This window comes from Pteropus alecto, unplaced genomic scaffold (genome assembly GCF_000325575.1).
Source record: "Pteropus alecto unplaced genomic scaffold, ASM32557v1 scaffold92, whole genome shotgun sequence".
NCBI classification, from domain to species: domain Eukaryota; kingdom Metazoa; phylum Chordata; class Mammalia; order Chiroptera; family Pteropodidae; genus Pteropus; species Pteropus alecto.
Window position 1 is genome coordinate 5,408,219 of NW_006432447.1, and position 24,752 is coordinate 5,432,970.

Sequence of the window (24,752 nt, forward strand, 5' to 3'; positions counted from 1 at the left end):
TTTTCCCTTTTTAAAATAATTAGTGCTTTTGTGTCAAGAAATATTTGCTATCTAAGTTTGTTAAAATATATCTTCCTTATTTTTCTTTTCTAGATTTACAGTTTAGCTTTTATTTTAAGGTCTCTGATCTACCTCAAATTAATTTTTTAGTGAGGTGTAAGGCAAAAATTGTGGCTCCTCTTTTCTATAAATATATTTAGGGGTTTCAACACCATTTGTTGAAAAGAGTGTCTTTTCTGGACTGGATTATTTGGGGTGAAGTTCAATTGACCATATGTATGTGGATTTATGCTTAGACTCTTTATTATGTTCCACCAATTTGCTTCTCATTCCTTAGGCCAATATCATAGTGGTTTATTGTGGCTTTAAAATCTTTTAAAGAGTATAATTCTTCCAATTTTGTTCTCCTTCAAAATTATTTGAGCTATTTATGTGTTTTTGCATTTCCATGTAAAGCTTTCTTACATCAATTATATTTTACCAGAAAAAAAAAAAAAAAAGACTGAATGTCATGGATGTGTATGCCCTTCCTTCCTATGGCAGAAAAATAGAGCTACCTTTATTACTCGGGCACTTGGTGTTAATATACTCTACCACCTGTCTCCTTCTCCTTTGCCTATTATGTTATTAAGCCCCAGGTTCAAGAAGAACCAGAAAACCCTAGACTGTTCAAGAAAATAACTACCAAATCTACTTAAATGGTTACAATTCAGGTTAAAGATGATAAAAATCAAAATGCTTTAATTTATTTATATTATTGGAAACTACCACAAATGACTATGTATTATAAAAGCCTTAGGAAGAACTGAGAATGAATATAACACAACTACAATACTCTAAAAGGTAATGATTTTTGTCTTCTTCAATAGAAAGCTTTTAATTAAAAAAATTATTCTTATATTCCTATAAGAAAGAGTTCTTACCAAATTTACCTGTTTTTTTCCCTTACAGAGAAAATTCTTCCCTCTTAGTGATAATGATATCTAAATATTAGCAGAGAAAACGTTTCCAAATGTTCTGAATTTTGTATATGCACTTAAAACATATTTCCAAATCTAGAACACTTCAAAGAGTCACATCTTCATATCTGATAAAAGCATTCTTATTATTCATATTAGATGCAGTATCTATTGAGCCTTCATCATTCTACAGAGGGAAGTTTCTCTTTTGGAGGCTGACTAGGTGTAAATGCACATTAGGTTCAGGTAAAGTTGCACTTGGTGTGAGGCCTTACTGCATGGACGAATCCCCACAGAAGACTGAAGAGCACCCAGTCTGCTGAGTACCTAGCACAATTAAATATGCTGAGACAACATCTAAGGCTGCTGGGTTCATATCAGAGAGGCAGATACGGAAGGTGAGATTCAAGCCAAGGGAAGTACAGGGCAGAAATAAAAGGCTGCTGGTGCCAGGGCCACTAAAGCATGTTCTGCAAGCAGGATGGAATTTAAGATTTCTTAAGTCCAGAGGTCAAATACTTCCACTGAGGTCAAGAATGAGGGAAAGGTGTTACTTAGCAACCAAATGGATTTTGTTTATTGTGTAAATTATGATTGCCAAAGTACAAAGTTCACTCACAATTAATATACTTTGGGTTGTAAACTGTCAAATCCACTTTCCCCAATCCCAGTCCCTTTCATGTAGTTTGCCAAGAAAATGCTCTTAGATGTGACAGGCTATTGGCAACTTCTGGGAAAGCTGAAAGAACAGTCTGTATTATGGAGGTGGGGGTGCAGAGCCACAAACAGAGAAAGGACAGGGAGAGATTGGAAATGACTTGCCAAAGTGCTTGAAACTCCCACCATTAGTCACTCATGGATTCTTCAGAATTGGAGGGAGTTAGAAATCTTCTAGCTCAATCCTGAGAAGTGGTCACCAGCCTCAGCTGAGGTACTTTCAAGGACTATGTGTTTACTGATTCCTGTGTGGCTACTTCCACTATTAAACAACTTTTATTCCCTTAGATTACAATTTTGTCTCCATAAGACTTCTGTTAAAATGCATATATGTCAGCTCATAAGGAGTAGTAAGTCACTGAGAGATTAACGCTTATAAATTTATTATGAGCCAAAGGTAAAATCCTAAGATATAAAGTACAGAATGAATATGTTTTGAAGTAGATTGGAAAGGTTGACCTATTTTGCTCATAAAGGGGTATCCCGAGTAAACAAGAGTAAACAAGGCAGCATGATGGTAGTAGGCCCTTGGAGAAAATGCCAAAGGAAAAAAGTGGGAAGGGCTGTGAATGGCAAGGGCTGCAGAAACTGCATTTTGACTATTTAAAAAAAATGTATGGCTGGCCTGTATATGCCTAAAAACAAAGAATTAAGGTAAATGGAATCAGGAGATCAATAAGAACATTAAAAAAGTAAATACAATGGAAAATTACTCAGCCATTAGAAAAAATAAAATACTGTCATTTGTGACAACATGGATGGACCTTGAGATTATCCTAAGAGAAATAAGTCAGAGAGAAAAAGTTGAGAACCATATGATTTCACTCATATGTGGGATATAAAACTGAAAGCAACAAACCAAGACAAACAAACAAAAACTCGTAGACACAGACAACAGTTTAGTAATTGTCAGAGGGAAAGGGGGGCGAAGGGAGGTGGATAAGAGTAAAGGTGGTCAAATACATGGTGACGAAAGATTTGACTTTGGGTGGTGAATACACAATTCAATATATAGATAATGTATTATTGAATTACACACTTGAAACCTATATAATCTTATTAACCAAAGTCGCCCCAATAAATTTAATAAAAAATTGATAGAAAAAAAGACCATATAAGTACGCAATAAAGCTGTTATAAAAATGTAAAAAAATTTTTTTTTACTTCTCCATCGTCACTTAAAGCTGTAGAAACAAGTACACATTACATACCGAGAATTTAATTGGAAATGTGCACTAATTCCTTCAAGGCTGTCTGAGGGCAAAGATGAACGAGCTAAACTTTACCAAGATGCAGATTTCATAAACATAGTTTTCTTTGCACTTAAAAAACAGATTCCAGTCTCTACGGCTACACTTAAGTGTCGCTAAGAGTAGATTACCAATGCTACCCCGACAAACTTAATTTTTAAAAAGTTAAAAAATAAAAAGAGTAGATTACAAATTCAAGTTGGCCTTCTAAATAGCTTTATAGTTAACAAGAATACATAAAAATGTTAACTTACTGCTCTTACCACCTATCCCCTCATTGTCCCTTAAAGGTTGTCTTTCTTTTACCTTTCAAATAGTCAACCTCTTGTGAGAACACAGCACACGGAGTGCAAGTGCTACAGGTGCAGATGACACTGCCTAGTGCCAGAGAAGACAGGTGTGCATAGCAAAAGAATGGTTGAAAATAAGGATACTTAGTGAGTGCTAACAGACTGACATAGTCAAATAAATGCTGGATTAAATGGGGATTAGCTAACTAGAATAAAATAAATTATTTTAAGAATACAGAGGTGAAATCCCATGCAGCGAACTGGTAATCGGAAACAAAACAATATAAATGAATACACTCACGGTATCTTCTGAGGTCATTATATACACATTCCCATTTTTATATGCAATGTTAGTTTTAACTTTTTAAAGGTATGAGCAGTTTACCTTGCTACCCGAGCTAACATTAAGGTCTAAGAGCAATGGCCCATGAATGACATTTAGGGCTATAATCAAATATGATTCAGACAAGTTAATCAGAGATATATGCATATACTGGCTATTTTGCCACACGATGACTAGGTATAAATGGTAAATTGTTATGTAAATGACTGTTACCACAGCTAAACAAAGTAGTTTTCTCTCTTTTTAAACTTACGTTGTCAACTTTAACACTGGTATTTTTTCCTGAAGATATATATGGATCGATCCTCACTGCCTATATACAGCAAAGTCCTTCCTCTGACTCCCCAGCATGCACAGACCCTTCCCTGACTTGACTTTTCTATACCTCTCTTGGCCATCTGTGGAGTCCTTAGGCTTTCTGCTCTCCTCTCAATCTACTGAGTGCTACAGAGCCACTGAACCCTGAAGCAGGGCAGGGCTACCATGATACAGGGGTGGGAGGGCCAGAGCAGCAGGGTTGAGGCAGAGGGGCAGAAAGGCCAAGAGAACAGTCTCCTGTCAGGGGTGAGAATATTCAGAGGAAGGATGACCCACAGGACCTGGATTCAAGGCAGTGAGGTACTCATCACTTGGATTGGCTCTTAGATGTAGTGATTCCCAGCACACACCAGGGAACTACCATGTTCCTTAATCTGGACAGTTTCTCCTTGTCTGCCTGCCTGAAGCAGTCTATGAAACCTTCTCTCTCTCACACACACAAATAGTTGCCATGTTAGAAATACCCGGTTTGGCATTTATAAGGTTAACATGTTTTCTCCAGATGCAGATTTCATTCATCCTTACTAAATACTATCTTTTGGATTTAGATTCCTAGTGCCAGCTCATTTGGATAATTTACCATCTTGGTTCATACAACAGCCATTTATCAAAGCTTTGGGTAAGAAAATGTCAATGCTCTGAAAGAAATTATAATTTATTTGGGTGGATATTAATTCAAAGTTAGCTAATGATATGTTGGCATATGTCCAGGGGAGATAGGATATGGTAGAAACAGCATAGTGCTAGGTGTTAGAGGACTTGTTTCCTGACATGTACTAGTTCTGTGACTTCAGGTTAAGTACTGGTGGGACTTCAGTTTCCTCATATGTAAAACAGAGTGGAAGCAGGTGAGCTCTTATTTCTTGAATGAAAGTTTTTCATTAGAAACATCTAAGGGCTCAACAAACAAGTTCTAAGATGGGCAGTGAAGGAAGAGGGAATAAAAGAAAGAATTCCTTTTCATTTCCCTTAAAATTGCTCTATTTACATTTAAATTACTTCAGGGTAATAACAAGGGAGAGAGGACAGGGCATGACTGGAGTAGGGATTCAGGATTTCTCCAAAGATACAATGGAAGTTAGGTCTTAAAGGACAGGTGATGCGGGGCTGGCAGGAGTGGAAGTCCATTTTGGAGGAGAGAATTATGAGAGCCCAAATGCAGAGGTGTGCCTGTGGGAGGGCAAATGGGTCAGGCTCACACAGGGAATGGTAGTTTGGGTTTTATCTTCCAGATGTTTTCAAAATTTTAAGTATTATTCCTGAAAGCAGGGGAACCATTGCCAGTGGAAGTGTACATGAGGTCTTTGAGCTCCCTCTTGGTCTCCCACTTGCCCACATGCAGCCCTTAGCCTACTAAACCCCTCTGCCTCTTGAAGCACAGCCTGAAATCACTAAGTTGTGAGGTATGATACGACTCTTCAATACATGTGCCTGATAAAACCCAAACAAAAGAAAGCACTGCTACAGGTGGTTAGGAATCACTAAAAGTTGCTGAGCTGGGGAATGGCATGATCAAATATAATGTGATGGTCATGGTCAGTATTAACTGTTCTAGGGAGGAGGCTAGAGGTATAGAATCCAGTTACTGAAGATTGTACAGTAGTCCTGGCTTTAGGAGCTAAAATCTTAAATTAGAAGCAGTTGGGTATATTGGAAAGTATCAAAGACTTTCCTCCTGGTGGAAAATTCATTTATTTCTGAGTAGAATTACAGTGTTGAGCTGGCCTAATGGTTCCTTGCCTGGCTTCGGGACAAACAGTTATGATTATTGGGTGAGAACGAAAAAGAGATTTGTATTTAGCACAAAGGAAATTTTCCTAACAAGTAAGGCTCAATTTGATGATGGAACAGACTGCCTGGCATGGTGTGAGGTTCCTGTAGCTGAAAGCATTCCAGCAGAGAATGAATTTATGTGCTGGTGATGTCATGGATGGAATTCCTATATTAAATGGGAGCCAGGACTGGAAGACCACTAAGGTTTTTTTCAAACTAAAGTGTTCCATGAAATAGGACTATAGCTAAAGATATATCAGAATCAAATAAATCCTTTCGACATAGGAAAAAAAAAAAAACAACTCATGCATGCTTAAAAATGAAGAGCAAAGAGGCACTGAAAAGAGAGAGATTGGGACTGCGGGAGAAAGAGAGATTATATTTCATTTAGTAGTTATATTACCTTTGCAATTTTTCCCATTTCATAGATATCTGCTTTCTGATCTTCAGTGTCCATGAAAGCAGTTTCAATTCTGCTGAGTGTCTGTTCGTGGTTGCTGCAGGCATCTGGGAGTCCTTCAGGAAAGTAGAACCGTGGAATGTTTATGGACAATGGTGCATTCACAACGTTATTCACACGAGGAACAGGGGAGAGTTGTTGGGGACTACTTGGAAAGGCGGCTGGAGGTGGAAGTGGTGTTCCAGGTTTCTTTTCTGGTTTATTTTGAATCTGGAAGAAAAACGTGATTATGAGACACATAAATTATTAACAGTATATATTTCTTGAAGTCCTCACCAGTAATAGGAAGTTGGGTGTAAATACGAAAAACCACAAGTCGAGATCAAGAGCTCACTTCACTCTAGAAGGTGGCAAGGATGTTTCTAGGGAATCTTTATCCATATTAAATAAAGACATCTGTCAATACCTGAGTTTACATAAATATATGCTTTAAAATTCTATAGTATATTTTCCCACCAATTATGTTGCAGACATTTAAGAGCAATGTCAGTTGACATACTAAGGACCCTGAGGTGTATTCTTAGTCTGTTGGCATTGAATTGGTAAATTCTTTTTGAATTTACTGTTTCGGTCTTCCTGTACATTTCTACTTCAACAGGAAGCTAGAATGAGTTCTTTCTAAATATACAAATATAAAATGTATTGGGGGGAGTATCCTTTCACCTTCTTCTCTAGCTTGACTTTGTCTACGTAGAATCACGGCCAGTTCCCAATAAAGTCATTGTTAAGAAAATTAAGCATTTTCGTTTTAGAATGTTTTCTACCAGGCTGACTTACCTGCCATTAGGGGCATGCCATTTTTTCTGATACAAATTTCTCTCATTTTTGGTACACTCTAATAGGCAAGGATCACAGTTGTTAATTTCATTACAGCCAAACTTCTTTTACAGTTTATTAATTCACTTATAGTTTATAGTATTACCTTTTCCAAAAAAGATCTGATGTGGTATATCATAAAGAAACAAAAAAAGAGTATAAAAAGGTGGTGGGGCGGGTAATGGAAAGGTTAAGATTATTCATGATTTAAGGAAAGGTAAAGGGAGGTACACAAACATTCATGTAGAAATTTATTTTACCAATGAAGACTAAATTTAGTTCTGAGATTCCTAGAAGAAAAAGCAAAAGATTCCATGGAGATTTTCAGAGTTTTAATTTCTATTCTTAATTCTGACCAAATTATTTATCAAGGCTTATGAGCATGGCACTGTATTGGATGCTATATAAAGTATAAACGATAGACATGACCATTGACTAGATTTATTTTAAATTCACTGTGAACACAAAGTATTACTCGAGTGTCCTTCCTTAAATTATTCTAATGCCATCCCTAAAGTCTGAACAGTAATTTATTTGTAAGTAGATGTGAATATCATATTTCCTTTTGAAATAAGGGCTTACAACATGATCTTTAGATTCAGGATAAAAATTTTAGCTACCTTTGACAAACATGAGTGTTATAGGAAGATAAGCTTCATTCACAAAAATAACAAATATGATTTCATCTTCTACTTTTGTTATACATGGCCCATTTCTCATGTTACTATCTGACATTAATATATAGAGTCTGCTCATATATTAATTCTACTGAGGATATGAAAGCCAGTTGGTCACAGCAAGCCTTTGCTGCAGTATCAGGATGTCAGCCACATAAAGCAATAGTCAAGGAAGAAATGGCACAAAGGGAAGTGATGACAACGAAATATGAAAAACTTTAACAGAATATAGTGATGGCTTAATAGCGCTATGACCTCAGTAAAATTCCTTAACCTTTTAGAATTTCATTAATAAAACAGATTATAGTCCTTATTTCTTGAAAGGTTGTGATGAAGATTTTAAAAAATTACAGGAGTCAGGAGTAAGGAAATTACATAGGTAAAAGTTTCAGAGCGGTGCTAGGCACTGATATGTCCTTATTTAAGAAAACGAGTCACAGGCCAAAGGGTGGGGTTCTCAAAACATTAAATAAATATAACTTAGCATGGTTCTTCAGATTCAAAAATAAATAAAATGACCATTTATATTTGTAATGCAATTTAAAGTTTACAAACCACTTCTGATTTAACAAATTGATAATCTATTATAAGGAAACGTTTTTCTCTTCCTTAATGCTAAATCTCCAAATATTATTACATAGTCCTATGAGTCAGTAACAGTAGAAACTGTCCTTAATCTTCTAAAATAAGGCACATAATTCTTCAGGGGTTTTATCTAGGTCGTCTACATCAGTGTCATTTCCTTTCTATATTCTATGCTGAAAGAGATCTGTGAGACTACAAGCACACAATTAAATTTTTGTTTGTTTGTTTCCCCAAAATGTTTCCCATGGTGTGACATCCAGGGCAGTTATAACCATAGGATTAAGACCACTGGTGCCAGTGGGGATGAAACCCAATAGTCTAGTGAACACATGCTAGTGGAGAAGGTTTAGAGCAAGGCCTTCAATGTTAACTCCATACTTTTGCTTTGACAGAAATAAGTGACATTCGAAACAAACCTTGGCTAACTGTCAAAGTTTTTATTTGAATGGAAAAATATTTGATTATATAATAGTCTACTTTGCTTTCCTTAGTGTACTTCTTAATATGGAGCAATTCACTGGTAGGCAAGTATTTATTAATTCATTGGTTGATTCCATATTTAATAAAACATGTTACTATTTAAAAGGAAAAATAAAAAGAATGCATTTATTTTGAATTTTTGGGTGTATCAATTTACTTTTCATTTAATTCAATAGGAGATACATAATTTAAACCTTAAAGTAGTTTAATAAAACCGACTCTAAAAATATTATAGAATAAAACACAGTAATATAAATTTTGCCAGATTTACTGGCAAGTTTAGCATATGCTCACTTTGAATAAAACTGTTTTACTCAAATCTAGGAACAGCACTAAAACAGAATTAGCTGGGTAAAGTATCTCAATTCTCCATTTCAGTCTTTCTTTATAAATACAGTATTTAGATATTCATTCTGAATAGAATCCTTATACTATTATGTTATTGCAATATTTCCAATATTTGACCATTTTTGAGCCATTTTTTAAAAAGCAACTTCATATAGATTAATAAAATAATCTGAAATTACTCTGGATCCAATTAACTATGAAATTATGGTTTCTTGCTGGATTGTGGATGGCCATCATTTGTATGCCTCTTGATTTGTATTGTTGTCATGTTAGGAAACTTGTTTGGTGAGAGAGACTGGCCTTAGGGTGTAAGCAAGTTAGCATGAATTCTTCTAAGTAGTCACAGCAGAAAGAAATTACTCAATCTCACAGCCTACTGAGGGAAGGACATTCTTTCACCACCAAGAAGTTAACTGCCATCCTTCATTACCTACATACATTATATTATACGTACACAGTTGTCTCTATATAAAATACATTATTCCTTAAAAAAGAGACTAACAGGATCAGTACTTTAAATAAAACCGTTCATTACAGATGTATGGACGTTAATACAAACATAATCTATTGATTTGAAGTACAAACACGACTTTTAACACAGAAATTCTAGTTTCTCAAAGATATTTCTATTAAAAACTGCAGTATTTCCCGCACTAAATTGCAAAATATTTGTTAATTTGTATTTATCATCCCTAAAACTGGATTCCCTTTCTACAAGAGAAAAATGTGAGTACTGTACTCCAGGTCCAGAAGGTCTATTTTTAAACCTGTTGGAATCTCTCTACAAATAGCTTTCTGCAAATAGCTGAATAGAGGACACAGATTAATTCCTTGATCTAAAAGCAAGTGAGCTATAAAATTATTTGTAAGTTATCTCACTGGGTGGTTTTATTAGTAATAAAAATATTTTAAAAGAAACACCCAAGTTTCAAACCTGTGTCTGCTGAAATGACTTCAGCCGCTTCTTAAACCGTGACGGGAGAACAAAATCACAGCCCCGTGCCAGGAAAGCTAACTCTCCCCTTAAATCCGGGTCCCTTCGTAGAGATGTTTCCTTGATCATCATCTTTGAAAAGTGGATGTTTACTTAGAAACTGTCCAGCACACTTCTGAAGATAGTCAGATTTAATAAGTTGTCAATCTCGTCAGAAAGATTTTTTTCTTCTTATCTCGCAAAGAAATTAAGTTCAAGCATTGTGCTCTCCCAGCCTCCAGAGACCACAATCCATGCTTGTACTGACAAGCAGCTGGTTCCCAAATACAGCTTGTGGCTCCCAATACCTGTTCATAATTTTCAAGTTAGAAACACGGCCTGCAATGGGCCTGTTGCTCCTTGTAGGTAGCTTTATGTCAAATTGATCTGCACATGTTGAGAATACAGAGCCTTCTGGGAAAGAAAGCATCCACTACTCTGAGCACCAAAGTTAGAAGCATTACAGTGGACCTAAAAATAGCAACTTCTCAGATAATGCTAACTTCTTAAACTCCGAGTATGTGAGGTGTCGATCCACATAAAACAGTTTCTCCTCAAACTAGAAGAGAAAGAACTTTAGAGTGTTTTTGATTTTGCTATATTTTATGAAAAAAGAACAAGCTGTACTTCAAACTTTAAAATATTATTTTAAGAATATTTATTTATTTGAAAGGAAGCGAATATCTAAAACCCTCACAATATATCCAGTCAAAATATGGAGAAAAACAAATTTTCATACTCAAATGGTAACATACAAGGAGTTTTGTTGGTCTCAGATTTAAAAAGTAAATCTTTTGTTTGCAGAATACTATCTTAGCCATAAAAATACTTTTGGAAGTAATTCTAGATCTGGATATATCTGAAAATTTATTGTTGAAGTGTTAAGAAAATGGAACAATTCAATGCCATAAGAAGCAGCTTCAGATATATGTGTGCATGCAATTTGGCTACAATAAACACATAAAAGCTGACTCAACAGCAATGATAATACATCTTTAATTTGTGGGACTTGATTTTTCTTCAAGGAACTTTAAACAAATCATATATTTTAAAAATACTCTATTGTTTTGATCATATATTAAATCTCTGACTCATATATTTAAAAGTGACTCTCCAAGTACTTTCTCATGTTTAATATTTAGACTTACATATTTATTTTTCAATCAACCACATTACTTAATATTTATTTTCTACTTCTAGAAAATATAAACCAAATATCATTACCAAATAAACTCCCAAACCAAAAACATCTTATAACCTTCTTTTTCTGAAACTTTGTCTAATTTGGTGAGAATGACATTCCTTAGTTTTCCAGGGTTTCCTACAACTTGTTACTTTTTTCTTGATTTCATTTCAAGACATTCTGACAACACTTTATAATGTGTACATTGGGCTTATACATCTAACCTGTGGTTTTCAAATTTTTTTCCTTTTTAAGCTGTGGAATTCTCCACTCATACAAAATCTTACCTGAAAGCTTTCAAGATATACTATAAACTTTGAAAGAAGTTTATAATTGAAATCCCTGGTAAATGCTTCAACCTGGGCCCTTCCTTTTCCCAATTTTCTCCCACTGGGCTGACACATTAATTCTTTGAGCTAGATAGCTTTCCTATATTTTTTTCATTACATTCCTGCCCATAATACTGTTTTCCTTCATTATTTACCTCCAAAACAAGCATCAAAAAGTTAGTTAAGAATGCCACTAGGTCTTTAGACTTCTGATTCACTGCTTTTTAAATTAAGGCGCACTTTAAATTGTATTCCCCCCTCTTCTTCCCAACACTAACCAAAGGCTTCAGGAAGGTGACTTTTCATCCCCTTCCTCAGCAAGTAGATTAGTGGTTGCCAGGGGCTAGGGGAAGGGAGAAGTAACTGATAAGATACATAGGCTTTTGGGGGGTGGTGATGAAAATGTCCTGGAATTACACAGAGCTGATGGTTGTATGACCTTGTTGAATATACTAAAACCTACTGAATTGTGCACTTTAAAAAGGTTGATTTTTTTTACTATGTGAATCACATCTCAATTAAAAAAGTCTTTCTCACCTTGATTCTGACTGGGACAGTTAAAAAGAAAAAGTAGTAACTTGGAATCACAGACTTTGTTTAAAATATCATTTTAAATAAACTTTGAGGGTAAATTGATTATAAGCTAATTACTCTTAAGCCCAAACTTTGATATCCTTCTTTTATGCTCTAAATTGGTGTTTTCTCAGTTTAATTAGTAGCTTGTTTTGTGTTACTAATGTTATTTTACTCTTAAATAATGAACACTGGAGTGGGGGCAGAAGGCCAGGTGGTAGTGATGATCTATATAGTTTCCTTGCTCCTGGCCTAACCCTGGAGCCTTAACTTCACTGGTTGCAGCAAATAGGAGATCTAATAAGCCTTTTTTGTGTCTTGCTTTAATTGCCTCCAAATGATAGGTACACATTCCATGACCAATAACAGAAGGAACACAAATCTATTGACATTGCCATGTTAAATGTCAATGAACGTACGGTGGCAGTACTGTAAAATAGTTCGCCCCAGTGTCTTCCTTGGTTGTGTGTGTATCTCTCAATAATTTTGAGTGAGGCCTGAATTGACAGATGTCAAAAGAACAGGCTGAAACTGATGGTCAAGGACTCTGGTGATGAACATTATGCTGCAAATAAAATAGCTGATGTGCCTCTTGGATGCCAAAGTGCCTTTTGGATGCCTTGTTTTAAAGATGGGAGAATCGTAGTATGTTTGTTAATGGCATGGTCTAGTAAAGGGGAAAAACTGATGGCTGCGGGAGAGAAAAGGGTCACTGGAGAAGTGTCCCTGAGTTGACGGGAGAGGATAGGATCCAGAGCACAAGTGCAGGGGTTGGCCTTAGACAGTTCAGACCATTCATGTATAGTAACAGAAGAAAAAGAACTATAGGTACTGATATAGCTAGGTGGGTGGCTAAAGGTCTCCCCTCTGCTTCGGTTTTCTCAGTAGAATAGGAATCAAGGTCATTAGCTGAGGGCAAGGATGCAAGAGGAGATGTTAGCAGTGGTCTCCAACCTTTTTGGCACCTCTCATAGGGACTACTGCTCCTATGAGAATCTAACGCCTGATGATCTGAGGCAGAGTAGAGGCAGTGTAGCTAGTGCTGGAGAGTTGCTGCCAATATAGATGAAGCTTCGCTAGCTAGCTCCTCACCTGCTATGCAGCCCGGTGCGGGTCAGGGGGAGTGTTGAGGATCTCTGAGTACAGGACAGAAAAGGTATGACTCATTTGCAGAGTGGGAAGTGAGGGACTAAGGAAATGGAGGACAGCCAGACAATACTAAAGGCCCACTGGAGGTTGGTCATGAGTTTAACACAAGACTTCTCAGTATGGTTGTTTGATCTTCAGTCACGGTCAACTGCACAAGTAAAAGCTCAAAGTAGACAGAGAATGGGAAAAGGACAATGAGATGTACAGCTACTCCTTAAAGAGAAAGGATAAAATTTCAGAATCAAAACAGCTAGTATGTGGAGGTACTACAATAGAGCCTCGGGGTACAATGGTGAGCAAAAGAGCACCCTCTCCTGAAAATGCCTACAATCTATTATTAAAAGACTTCCATGCTGCAATAAGGTACAATGATCTATACTCTTAATGGGGTTCTTTCTTCTCGCTAGGAAAGGTGATGGGACATCTTTACACCACCACAGATTTTTAGGTGTTAGGAGCTAGAAGAATATTCTACCTAGGTTTACTAAAACTCAAATAAATTCTCTGTTACAGAATTTGTCAGCAAGAAAGATAACTGATGATGGTTAACTGTTTACTATCTCATAAAGTGGATTCTTTTTGATCACAAAGTAACTATGAAATTTCCCAGAGTCCCTGGAAAATCTCAAGAGATTTGTCTCTCACCTTGTAAAAGAGATGTTAAACTAATTAGCTTTATTTGGTATGTTAAATTACATGCGAAGCGTTGTCAAATAAGTGATGACAAACCTTTGTGTGGATACATGTTATTAATATGTGTTCTAGAAATTGTATGCAATTCCAAAAATCTATATCCTAGTATGTTATCAGTCATAATCTCAGTTATCTTAAAATGTGTTACGTCACAAAAATAACCAAATTTCTTTGTCAATTCCATTATAATACACTCTCATCAGATATCTAATTATCTGCATTTTTAAGTCTTGTCATTTATAGACAGCTATTTTTTTTTAAAGCTTTTGCAAAAGTGAGATTCAAGGAAAAGATGCTACAAAGTACTCAACCACTGATACTGATGTTAAAACCTTGGGTGCATATTTCAAAACTAAAGAAGGCTCCACTTGACATCTGGTCCTGTGCCAATACCAGAGACCTTAAACTCAAATTGACTAGGAAAAGAAGTAGCTGACATCGAGGCAGACTGCTTCCTCCCAATGTTGGATCAAGAATTATTTTTTTCCATTCTTCTTTCCCTCTCTGACCATCCTTTTCCTAATTTCTCTGCCCTGGCCTGAAAAGATAATGCCATTGTTCACATATCCCAGGCCTTTGCAAAGAAGGGTAATCCAACCTCCAACTAACTGATGACTTTGTTAAGATGCTAGTGATCTTGTAGGTCTTTCTGCCCGTTACAAACATCTGATTTCTAGTGCCTCAATTTTTCGGAAACAAGCTTGGTGAATAAACACTTCTTTAGAAGCAGACACACAGTTACGTTAAATACATAAACAGCCTCACTGGCTTAAAGAAGTTATCTCCCTCTTCAGGATCATGTCTTGTTTTTGATTCTTGCTGTTTTAAAGTCATGGGGATCCCTGGCTCAGAAGCACTTGCCAAACCATGGGCATCATTTCGTTGCTAATAATTATTATTGTCTAATATACTATGTTCTCTCCAAAGACTGAAATGCATGTGGGCAGCCACTGACCAGCCACCAGATGGTCTCAGAACAGAACATAATCAGCTCCAAGAATAGGAGCCTGGCATCATCTCTTGTGAATACCCGACTGAGGCCCAAAGAGGCAATGGTAACTATGAGTCGTGCTAAGACTGATATTTATCATCAAGCTTCTTCAGTGGTCAAAAGAATGAGCACTGGGGACTGTTGAAATAAATTTCTGGGGCCAAGATAAAGTCATTCCTGCCCAAAGTGCCACACTGCCAATCAAAACTTAGATAACTTTGGTAGTCCTTGTGACTGATCTGAATGACCAGAAAGTTTATTCAGTCACCTAATGCCTAAATGCCAAGCCATCTCTGAGTCTTCGCACCTCAAACAAGGTTGACTATGTGGTCCCAACCAATCAGATATTTTCTATTTGTCTCTTCCTTGTTCTTTATTCTTTGACTATTCTTTGACTATGTGGTCCCAACCAATCAGATATTTTCTATTTGTCTCTTCCTTGTTCTTTATTCTTTATCCCATAAAAGCTTCTTGCCTTTCCTACCACTTTGTTGTTCTCCAAAAGGAGACTATCCACTTCATGAAGTGTTAAAAGTTTGTATCACCTGAATTGCCTTCTTTAATAATTTTTAAAAATAAGTATACATGACCTTTGAACATATTACTGAAATAGGTCAATAAAATTCATACTTGGCGATACTTTGACAATAGTTTCACTGTTTAATCTTGAAATTAATAAAGCTATTTCTTAAAAAATATCAAAATTTTAATTTGCATTTTTTAGTAATACAGATGGATTTCCCCTTTAATTAGAAGAAATCCGTAAGGTTTCACTAAACTTAAATACTATACCACAGCTTTTAAAAAAATAATAATCTTCCTCAATATACAGTCAAGATGCCAGAATAGGTAGGTGCTGTGCTGGCCTCTTCTCATGACCACATCAAAATTACAAATGAACTATAGAATCACCACCATTGAGAATTGCCTGAAGTCTAGCTAAACAGAAGGCCTACAACTAAGGACTTGTTGTAAGACATACAACATACAGAAGTCACCTCAAGACTGGTAGGATGGGTGGAGACGTGAAATAGGCTGTTTCCACACCCACGTGTGTGGTTAAAAATCAGGAGGGATATCTTGGCTGCAGAGGGCCTCCCAGAGGAATGAGAGGTCTCGGCCCCACACTGGGCTCCCCAGCCCAGAGTTCCAATGCCAGGAAGAGAACTCCCCACAACTTCAAGCTGTGAAAGCCAGCAAAGACTGTGGCTGACTGAGAGACATGGCTGCTGGAGTCCCTGGTGTTTTTTTTTTTTTCCTTGATATTTGAAATACAACTTTATTCTGATTCTAAATGAAAAAGAACAGGAATGACAGCAACAAACAAGGTTTCACCATCGAGTATTGTGATGTGACAGTAGCAGTCTTATATTTGAAACTCAATAAGGAAACAACTGCGTTCCAAAACAGCTAAATATGCAGGTCCAAAAAATGAAGATTTTTCTAACTGCTACATTCACTCCGAAGCCCATTCATTTCCTTCAGCATCCCAGATTAAACACATGTTCTGCTTAGCTACATAACAAAGTGGCAAACATGCTGTATCACTGACATCACAGGACAGCTGCCTATTAAAACCAGACTTCTGACACTGGGCTTCAGCTTCACTTTCTCACAGGTCGTCATCCTCACCTGGCAGAGCAATTGCCTGAGCAACCTCTAGATTGTGCTCATTCTGTGTTGCCAAAGCTGGGTCCATGAAAACCCCTGGGGCAAGAGCGGGCATGGCAACAAACTCCAAGTTAGGGTCTCCAATTAGTTTTTTAGAGAAACAGCTTTTCAAAGTTGTTACTTATTGGCAGAAATGTCATAGTATTGAGGATTCTTCTTTTGGAGGAAGACAATTGATTTTGCCTTAACTTTCCTGTCCTTAATACCTACTTTGTTGCCACACAACACGATGGGGATGTTTTCACATACTCATACCAGATCTCTATGCCACTTAGACACATTCTTGTAAGTAACTCCTGACATTACATCAAACGTTATAATGGCACACCAGGCTTGGATGTGATAGCCATCTCTCAGTCCACCAAACTTCTCCTGACCAGCTGAGTCCCACACATTGAACTTGATAAGTCTTCTGTTGATGTGGAACATAAGGGAGTGGACCTTGACACCCAAAGTACCTATATACTTCTTCTCAAATTCACCAGATGACACTTCACAAATGTCGTTTTTCCAGTCCCACCACCACCAACCAATACAAGTTTGAACTGAACTTGGGGTTCTCTTTGGGCAGCCATTATGATGTTACTTCTAGAAGTATCTCCGGGCTCATCTGACTGAGAGCTCCCAGGCATTTTAGTTAAAAGGCCTGTGCATGGACTTACTGGCTGACGAATTCACTCACTCTGAGCTCTAGTGATGGGGCAGCAGCTTGAAAGGCACCAGGGATGGACAGGAAGGAAGGAGAAGAGAGAGAATAAGGAATTGAAAACCTATATAATGAAACAATGACAAAAAGCTTCCGTAACATGGTGAAGGGAATAGACATACAAGCCCAGGAAGTGCAGTGTCACAAACAAGATGAACCCAAAGAAGCCCATACCAAGACCCATCATAATTAAAATGCCAAAAGTTAAAGACAGAGAATCTTAAAAGCAGCAAGAGAAAAGCAGTTAGTTACATACAAGGGAGCTCTCAGAAGACTATCAACTGACTTCTCAACAGAAACTTTGCAGGCCAGAGGGATTGGCATGAACTATTTAAAGTGATGAAAAGTAAGGACCTACAACTAAGATTACTCTACCCATCAAAGCTATCATTTAGAACTGAAGTACAGATAAAGAGCATTCCAGACAAGAAAAAGCTAAAGGAGCTCATCAACGCCAAACTAGTATTACTAAAAATGTTAGAGGGACCACTTTAAGAAGAAAAAAAGATAAAATATGAATAATAAAACAGCATTAACTACGTATCTATCAATAATTACTTTAAATGTAAATGGATTAAATGCTCCAATTAAAAGATAGGGTGGCTCAACTGATAAGAAAACAAGACCCTTTCATATGCTACCTACAAGAAACCCACTTCAGATTAAAAGACACACAGAGAATGAAGGGGATGGAAAAAGATATTTCATGAAAATAAAAACAAAACAAAACAAAATCTGGGGTAGCAATACTTATACCAGACAATAACAGACTTTAGAACAAAGGCTATAACAAGAGACAAAGAAGGACCCAGTAATCTCACTTCTGGGTATTTATCTAAAGAAACCCAAAACCCTACTTTGAAGGGACTTGTGAACCCATATGTTCATTGCAGCATTATTTACAATAGCCAAGATATGGAGGCAAACTGGGTGTCCCTCAGTGAATGAATGGACAAAGAAGAGGTAGTACATATATACAATGGACTACTACTCATGAAAAACAAAATTTTGCCATCTGCAACAATATGGATGGACATAGAGGGTATTGTGCTGAGTGGAGCAAGTCAGAGAAAGACAAATGCCATATGATTCACTTACATGGAGAATCTAAAGAACAAAATAAGCAAATAATACAAAAACAGATACACAGAACATTCTGATGGTTGTCAGATAGTAGCGGGGTTGGGTGGATAAGTAAAAAGGGGGAAGAAATGAAGTACGGATTTGTAGTTACAATATTGTAATGGGGATGTAACACCATAACTCTGTATGGTGTCAGATGGGTACTAGATTTATCAGAGTGATCACTTCATAAATTATATGTCTAATCACTGAGTAGGCCTGAAACTAGTATATTGTATGTAATTGAAAAATCAAAAAATTATTTAAAAAAATCTTCCTCTCTTTAATTCTTCCTCTTTCATTGAAGAATCTTGCCCTTGCCTTCCATTCTTTCAATTGAGTAAGTAGTAATGGAATTTTCTTCCTAGGTTTGTTTTTACTAAAATTAAGTCAAAATAAATAATTTTCAAGGGAGACTAGGGTTTATTATTTTAACCTGTGAATGACAGCTAACAGGCTATTGCCTCATAAGGCTAAAAACAGATAAAATAAGATTAATATCATCTGCTGGTGGTAAAACATAGAATTAAGGTATCATTTATTACATGAATTACCAAAGCAGTATAGTTTCTAAGTGTTTTAAAAAATTATTGTATCATCTCCCATGTCAAGACATGTCCTTAGTAATTTACTCATTTATAATTATAAAACCCTTTGAGACCTCAACCACATCCCCCTTTCCCTTCTCTAAAAGTTGTTCTCTTATTCTTCTTCAACTTGTTTCAGGTCTATCTGCACACCTCAGCTATTCTAGAACCTACAAGGTTGTTTCCTGTCACTTAGAGGCTTTGTGAATAAAGCATGTACTGAACATTCATTTGCTAGTCAAAGGTATAGATAACCTGACACAGTGAGAAAGTTCACGTGCAAAGAAAGGAAGAATGGGGAATAAGACATGGAGTGAAAAAGGAAGCTGTTTTAAATAGAACAGTCAGAGATAGGGGAAGAAAGGGGACAAAAGCTACACAGATCAGAACCCCTGATCAGAACTCAAGATGAAGGATTTTGAAACTTCAGGCCTATTTATTGTTTTTATTTCTACTGGCATATTCTTTGACCGTCATTGACATTGGTAGTTTTTGCTATTGATATTTAGTGATGCTTCCAAGATTTCAAATGCCTTTAACAGGATACCACATTGAGCCTTATTAAAAGGCTGTTTAGCTGATCCACCATGAATAATATTTAGACCTGGAGTCAGCAAACCTTCTCTGCAAATGGCCAGGTGATAAATATTTTAAACTTTAAGGTCTCTCAAACTGAGTAGGTAGAGCACAAAAGCAGCCATAAATCCTATATAATAAATGAGTATGGCCGTGTTCCAAAAAAACTATAGTCAATCCTTAAACAACATAGGGGTTGGGGCTGCTAATCCCTCAAACAATCAAAAATCCCAATTAACTCTGACTCCCCAAAAACTTAACTACTAATAGCCTACTCTTGACTGGAAGCCTTACCAATAACATAAAGTTGATTAACATAGATTTTGTATATTATATGTATTATATACCATGTTCTCAAAATAAAGTTAGAAAAAATAAAATATTAAGAAAATCAAAAGAGAAAATATATTTATAATACTGTACTATATTCATCAATATCCTAAGTTTATATCATCTGTTTATGGAATGAATCCCCTTTTAATACCTATGTCAATATTGTCTTACATAATACAAAACAATGCAGATGTTATGTTACTAAACACATCAAAAATGAAAAGATAATGTGAAAAAAATTCATAATTTACAGTGTAACGATTCATTCATCGATAATGAAGTAGCAGCAATATGATTGCTTTACAGTAGCCTAGTGTAATCTATATAATTGCTTCATGGTAGTATAACCTATACACTAATGAATGGTTATAAAATTTTTATGGCCTACAGTATTAGTCACATTCATAATACAGTACTGGAAACATTACATTTCTAGTAAAACCACTTACCTGTGATTAAAGGCCGATATCCAGTTTCTCCAATTATGAGAGAGGTATACTGTATGGTAATGTAATTCTTTGAAAGCGAAGTTATAAAATAGTAAGAAAACACCATTAATTTTAGATTAAATGTCACTGACCTATGCCTATGAAAGGATAGGCTATCTACTTCCATATGTGTCTTGCACACAACATTCTATGTGATGAATATTTAGGCAATAATGATGACACAAAAATGTCTCATACAATTGTTGCCATATGGTTATTAGATTTTCACACAAAAACATATGCATACACAACAAATATGTTCATTAACTCTATGGCATGACTGATTATTTACTGTTCATTAAATGGAAGTAGATCATCATAAAGATCTTCATCTTTGTCATCTTCATGTTGAATAGGCTGAGGAGGAGAAGGAAGAGGCAGTTCGGTCTTGCTGTCTCCTGGGTGGCAGAGACAGGAGAGGCAGGTATACTCGGTGTTACTTTACGGAAATACACTGTAATTGTCTTTTTTGCCTTTTTATTTCTCTAAAAATGTTTCTATACTGCATCAATCCTTCTTCCACCGTTTGCTTCAGTTTTCAGTGCCTGTATCATAGAAGGGTTCATTTGGTAAAAGAAATTAAAAGCAGTCTTGAATAATCGGAACCCTTCTGCCAGACTGTCAAATGTCAATTTGTCTTCTGGTACTGCTTCTTCTATGTCTTCTTCCTCATTGCCAGGCACTGGTTCAGAAGCACTCATCTTCATCAAGTTGTCTTTTGTTAATTCTTCTGGTGCGGTGTCTATTAGCTCTTGAATTTCTCCAAGATCCATATCTTGAAACCTTTCGCTCACCCCCTTCTTTGCCATGTCTAGTCTCTTTCATGATTTCCTAGACTGGCTCTGTTGTAAATCCTGTTAAGTCATGTACGATATCTGGACAGTTTCCTATAGCAAAAATTTATTGTTTTGAGCTCGACGGCTTTTTTTTGGTAACAACAATGGCATCTTCAATGGTGTAATTCTTCTGGACTTCCACGATGTTCTCCCTATTTGGCTTCTCTCACACAGCACTGACAGTCCTTTCCATAGAGTACGCTGTGTAATGAGGCTTAAGGGTTCTTATAACTCCCTATCTAGGGGATGAATTAGAATTAGGAGGAAAGAGTCCACTTTGATGCCTTTGGTGTTGAACTAATGTGGTTCTAGGTGGCCAGGGGCATTGTCCGATATCAAAAAAACTTTAAAAGGCAGTCTACTGCCAATGTACTTCCTAACTTCAGAGACAAAGCATTGATAAAATCAATCCAGAAAAAGGGTTCTTGTTGTCCAAGACTTCTTGTTGTAAAAACAAAAAGCCTGACAGCTGGTGTTTATCTTTTCCCTTCAAAGCTTGGGGGTTAGCAGCTTTATACTTAAAGGCAGTTAATCATAAACCCAATTGCATTTGCACAAAATAGAGTTAGTCTATCCATTCCTGCCTTAAGTCCTGGTGCTCACTTCTCTTGCCTACTGATTGATGTTCTTTGTGGCTCCCCACTCCCCCCGCCCCCAGAATAGGGCACTTCTGTCTGCATTAAAAACCTGTTCAGGCAGATATCCTTTCTCCTTAAAGACTTTCTTAATGGTTCCTGGGAACTTGTCTGCTGCTTCTTGGTTGGCAGAAGCTGCTTCTCCTGTTATCTTCCCATTTGTAAAGCCAAACCGCTTTCTAAAATTATCAAACCATCCTTTGCTGGCATTAAATGCTTTAGATCCTTCACTTTCCTTTTGCTTTAAGTTGTCATAAAATGACTTTGATTTTTCTTTAATCATATTAGAGTCCACGGGGATGCCCTTCTTATAGCAATCCTAAGCGCACAAAAAGCTGCATTTTCGATATGAAATAAAAAAGGTTTTTAACAAAAAATGCAAGGTTTTCGCGCCTGTTGGTGTTGCTGCAGTGACCACTCCACAAATTTTCTTTTTTACAATGGTCCTTATGCTGGATTCATTTATCTTGAAATGGTGGGCAACTACAGCCAGAGATCTCAATCTACATATCAAACAATTCGACTTTTCTCTGCTTCTTGGGAGCACTTCCAGCATCACTAGCGGCACTTTGTATGGGTCCCATGGTATTACTCAAGGTTTACGGTATTGCACTGAACACAATGAAAAATATGCAACAACTGTGAGAGATCATATTTTACTGTGATACATAATTTACTGGGGAGACGAACTACAACTCCAATGCTGTAGACAGCTACCAGATTATTACCAGTTGTACAGTATGTACTACAGTTAACTTTATGTAGTTATGATTTAATACCGCATCTCTGCATTTGTTTACATATCTCTCGACTGCAAATGGTACCATGTACAGTCCGTAAGAGTGTGTAAGTTTTGATAAATTTTAACTTTCAGTAATAGATTTGTGTATGTTTTGTGGCAGTAAATGATAAAATAGACTTGTATCTACATATATTTTATGCCATTATGACATACCTAACTTTTTTATTTTATTTTTTTGATATTTCTAGGCTATGTAGTTCATGTTTGTTCAAATTGTTGCAAATCTCCAAAAAAAATTCTAATATATTTATTGTAAAAAAATCCAAGTATAAGTGGATCCACAGAGTTTAAACCCATGTTGTTAAAGGGTTAACTGTATTTACAAATATAGGTGGCAGGTCAGACCTGGCCCTGGCTATGGTTTGCTGATCTCTGCTCTAGACCAAAATCACCTTTACCAATCTCTTGATATCCTCCTAGTATTTTCTATTGACTCTCTCTCTCAATATAATTTAAACTGTATTTCTGGACAACAAATACTGCTCACTCTTGACAAACTACTTTGAAACGCATAATTAATAATAATGACATTTAATAGTGTCAAGTCAGCATTTCTTCTCAGGGATAATTACCAATGTCATATAAAAACACTTCCTATATGCCCAATTACATAATCTTTTAATAGAAATGTTTTGAACAAATTTTGACTGTCCAAAAAGTTGTTTTTTTAAAAAAAAGCCTTAATATAAAATTTATTATTTAAAAAAAAAAAAATCATACTGTGAGACTCCTCTGCTTAAAAGCCTTAACTCCCCACTCTCCTAGAACAAACTCTCTTGAATAGCATACAAGGTCATTCATAAGTTGACCTCAACCTATCTCTCCAATTTTATTTCCTACTATTTTCTGTTCTCTATATAAGAAAAAAAAAATGATGAATAAGATTGTACAGAAACTTTCAGGAGGAAATAAACACCAACTTCAGGGCATTGGTTAGTTCTGAAAGGGGCAGAGGATACTAGGCAGGGGAGCCCTAGGGACAGGACTTCAACTGTATCTGAGATTAATTTTTGAAACGATATAATAAAAATATTAAATAAAACAAAGATCTGATGCAAATACAGCAAAATGTTAAGATTTGACAAAGCTAAGTAGTAGGTAATAAGAGTGCTTTCTATCGTTCACCATACTTTTCTATTTGCTTAAAACGGGTTGACAAAACTACAGTCTGTGGGCCAAATCTGTCCTACTACCTGTTTTTGTCAGGCTTACAGCTAAGGATGGTTTTATATTAAAGAATTGTTTCAAAAAAAAAAAATGACAAAGAAGACTATGTGACAGACACTTTGTGACCTGTAAAGCCCAAAATGCTGGCCCTTTACAGAAAACTTCTGCCAAATCTGGGTTCAACTATGTCATTAAAAAACTAATTGAATAAAAAAAAAAAAAAAAAAAAAAGAGGAAAGATTAAGAAAAACAAGTAGAGAGGCAATTGAGTCAAGGAAAAATGGCTTCACTTTTTTTTTTTGCATGACCTTTCTGAATTTTGTTTTTTATATTATGATTTTATATTATTTCTCTTTAAAATAGCTTTTCATGTATTATCTTTTCCACTTTCATCAAGAAGAATCTCATTAAATTTTTTCAATTCTATGATATTGGAACTTATTTAAAAGATTAATGAGTATCTTTTAGAGGAGAGAGAAAAAAATGGCGTGGAGGATAGAGGCTCTGTTCATCTCTCTGGCAACCAAATCAAAGTTGTGACAGAAATAAGGAGCAGCAGCAAGGAAAAATCACCTGGGATCTAGATGAACAAGCCATACAACTACGAAGAAATCCAAGAAAGCACTCTGCCAACGGCAGAAAGTAAGACGGGTTGAGGACACGGGGCTGCTGAGTCCAAGGGGCTGAGACAGAGGACGTGGCAGCGGCAGACTTTTCTTAAAGGGGCCGTGTCCGTGAGTGGATTTTCGCCGCGACAGATCTGCTTGCTCTGAGCAGGGCTGAGCACAGGGGGCACCAGGGACTTACAGGGAGGCACTGTCGGAGTAAGGGCATAGGCGAGACTCGCCTGGTAAGGAAGTGCCGGCAGTATCCATTGTTCCCTGTTGAGTCCTCCTCCCTAACAGTGCAATGGCCATAGATG

General features: G+C 36.5%; 1 protein-coding gene and 1 pseudogene across 3 annotated transcripts in view; both read right to left on the reverse strand.

Moving 5' to 3' along the window:
• Positions 1-24,752, reverse strand: part of PPP2R3A (protein phosphatase 2 regulatory subunit B''alpha) — a 153,369-nt gene that overhangs the window by 82,896 nt on the left and 45,721 nt on the right. For all 3 annotated transcript variants that reach the window (XM_025043596.1, XM_006907221.3, XM_025043595.1), the window contains one exon: positions 6,054-6,320. In XM_025043596.1, coding sequence (XP_024899364.1) covers positions 6,054-6,320 — 267 coding nt within the window. The remainder of the gene's footprint in view (positions 1-6,053; positions 6,321-24,752) is intronic.
• LOC102884385 lies at positions 16,520-17,463 on the reverse strand (annotated as a pseudogene).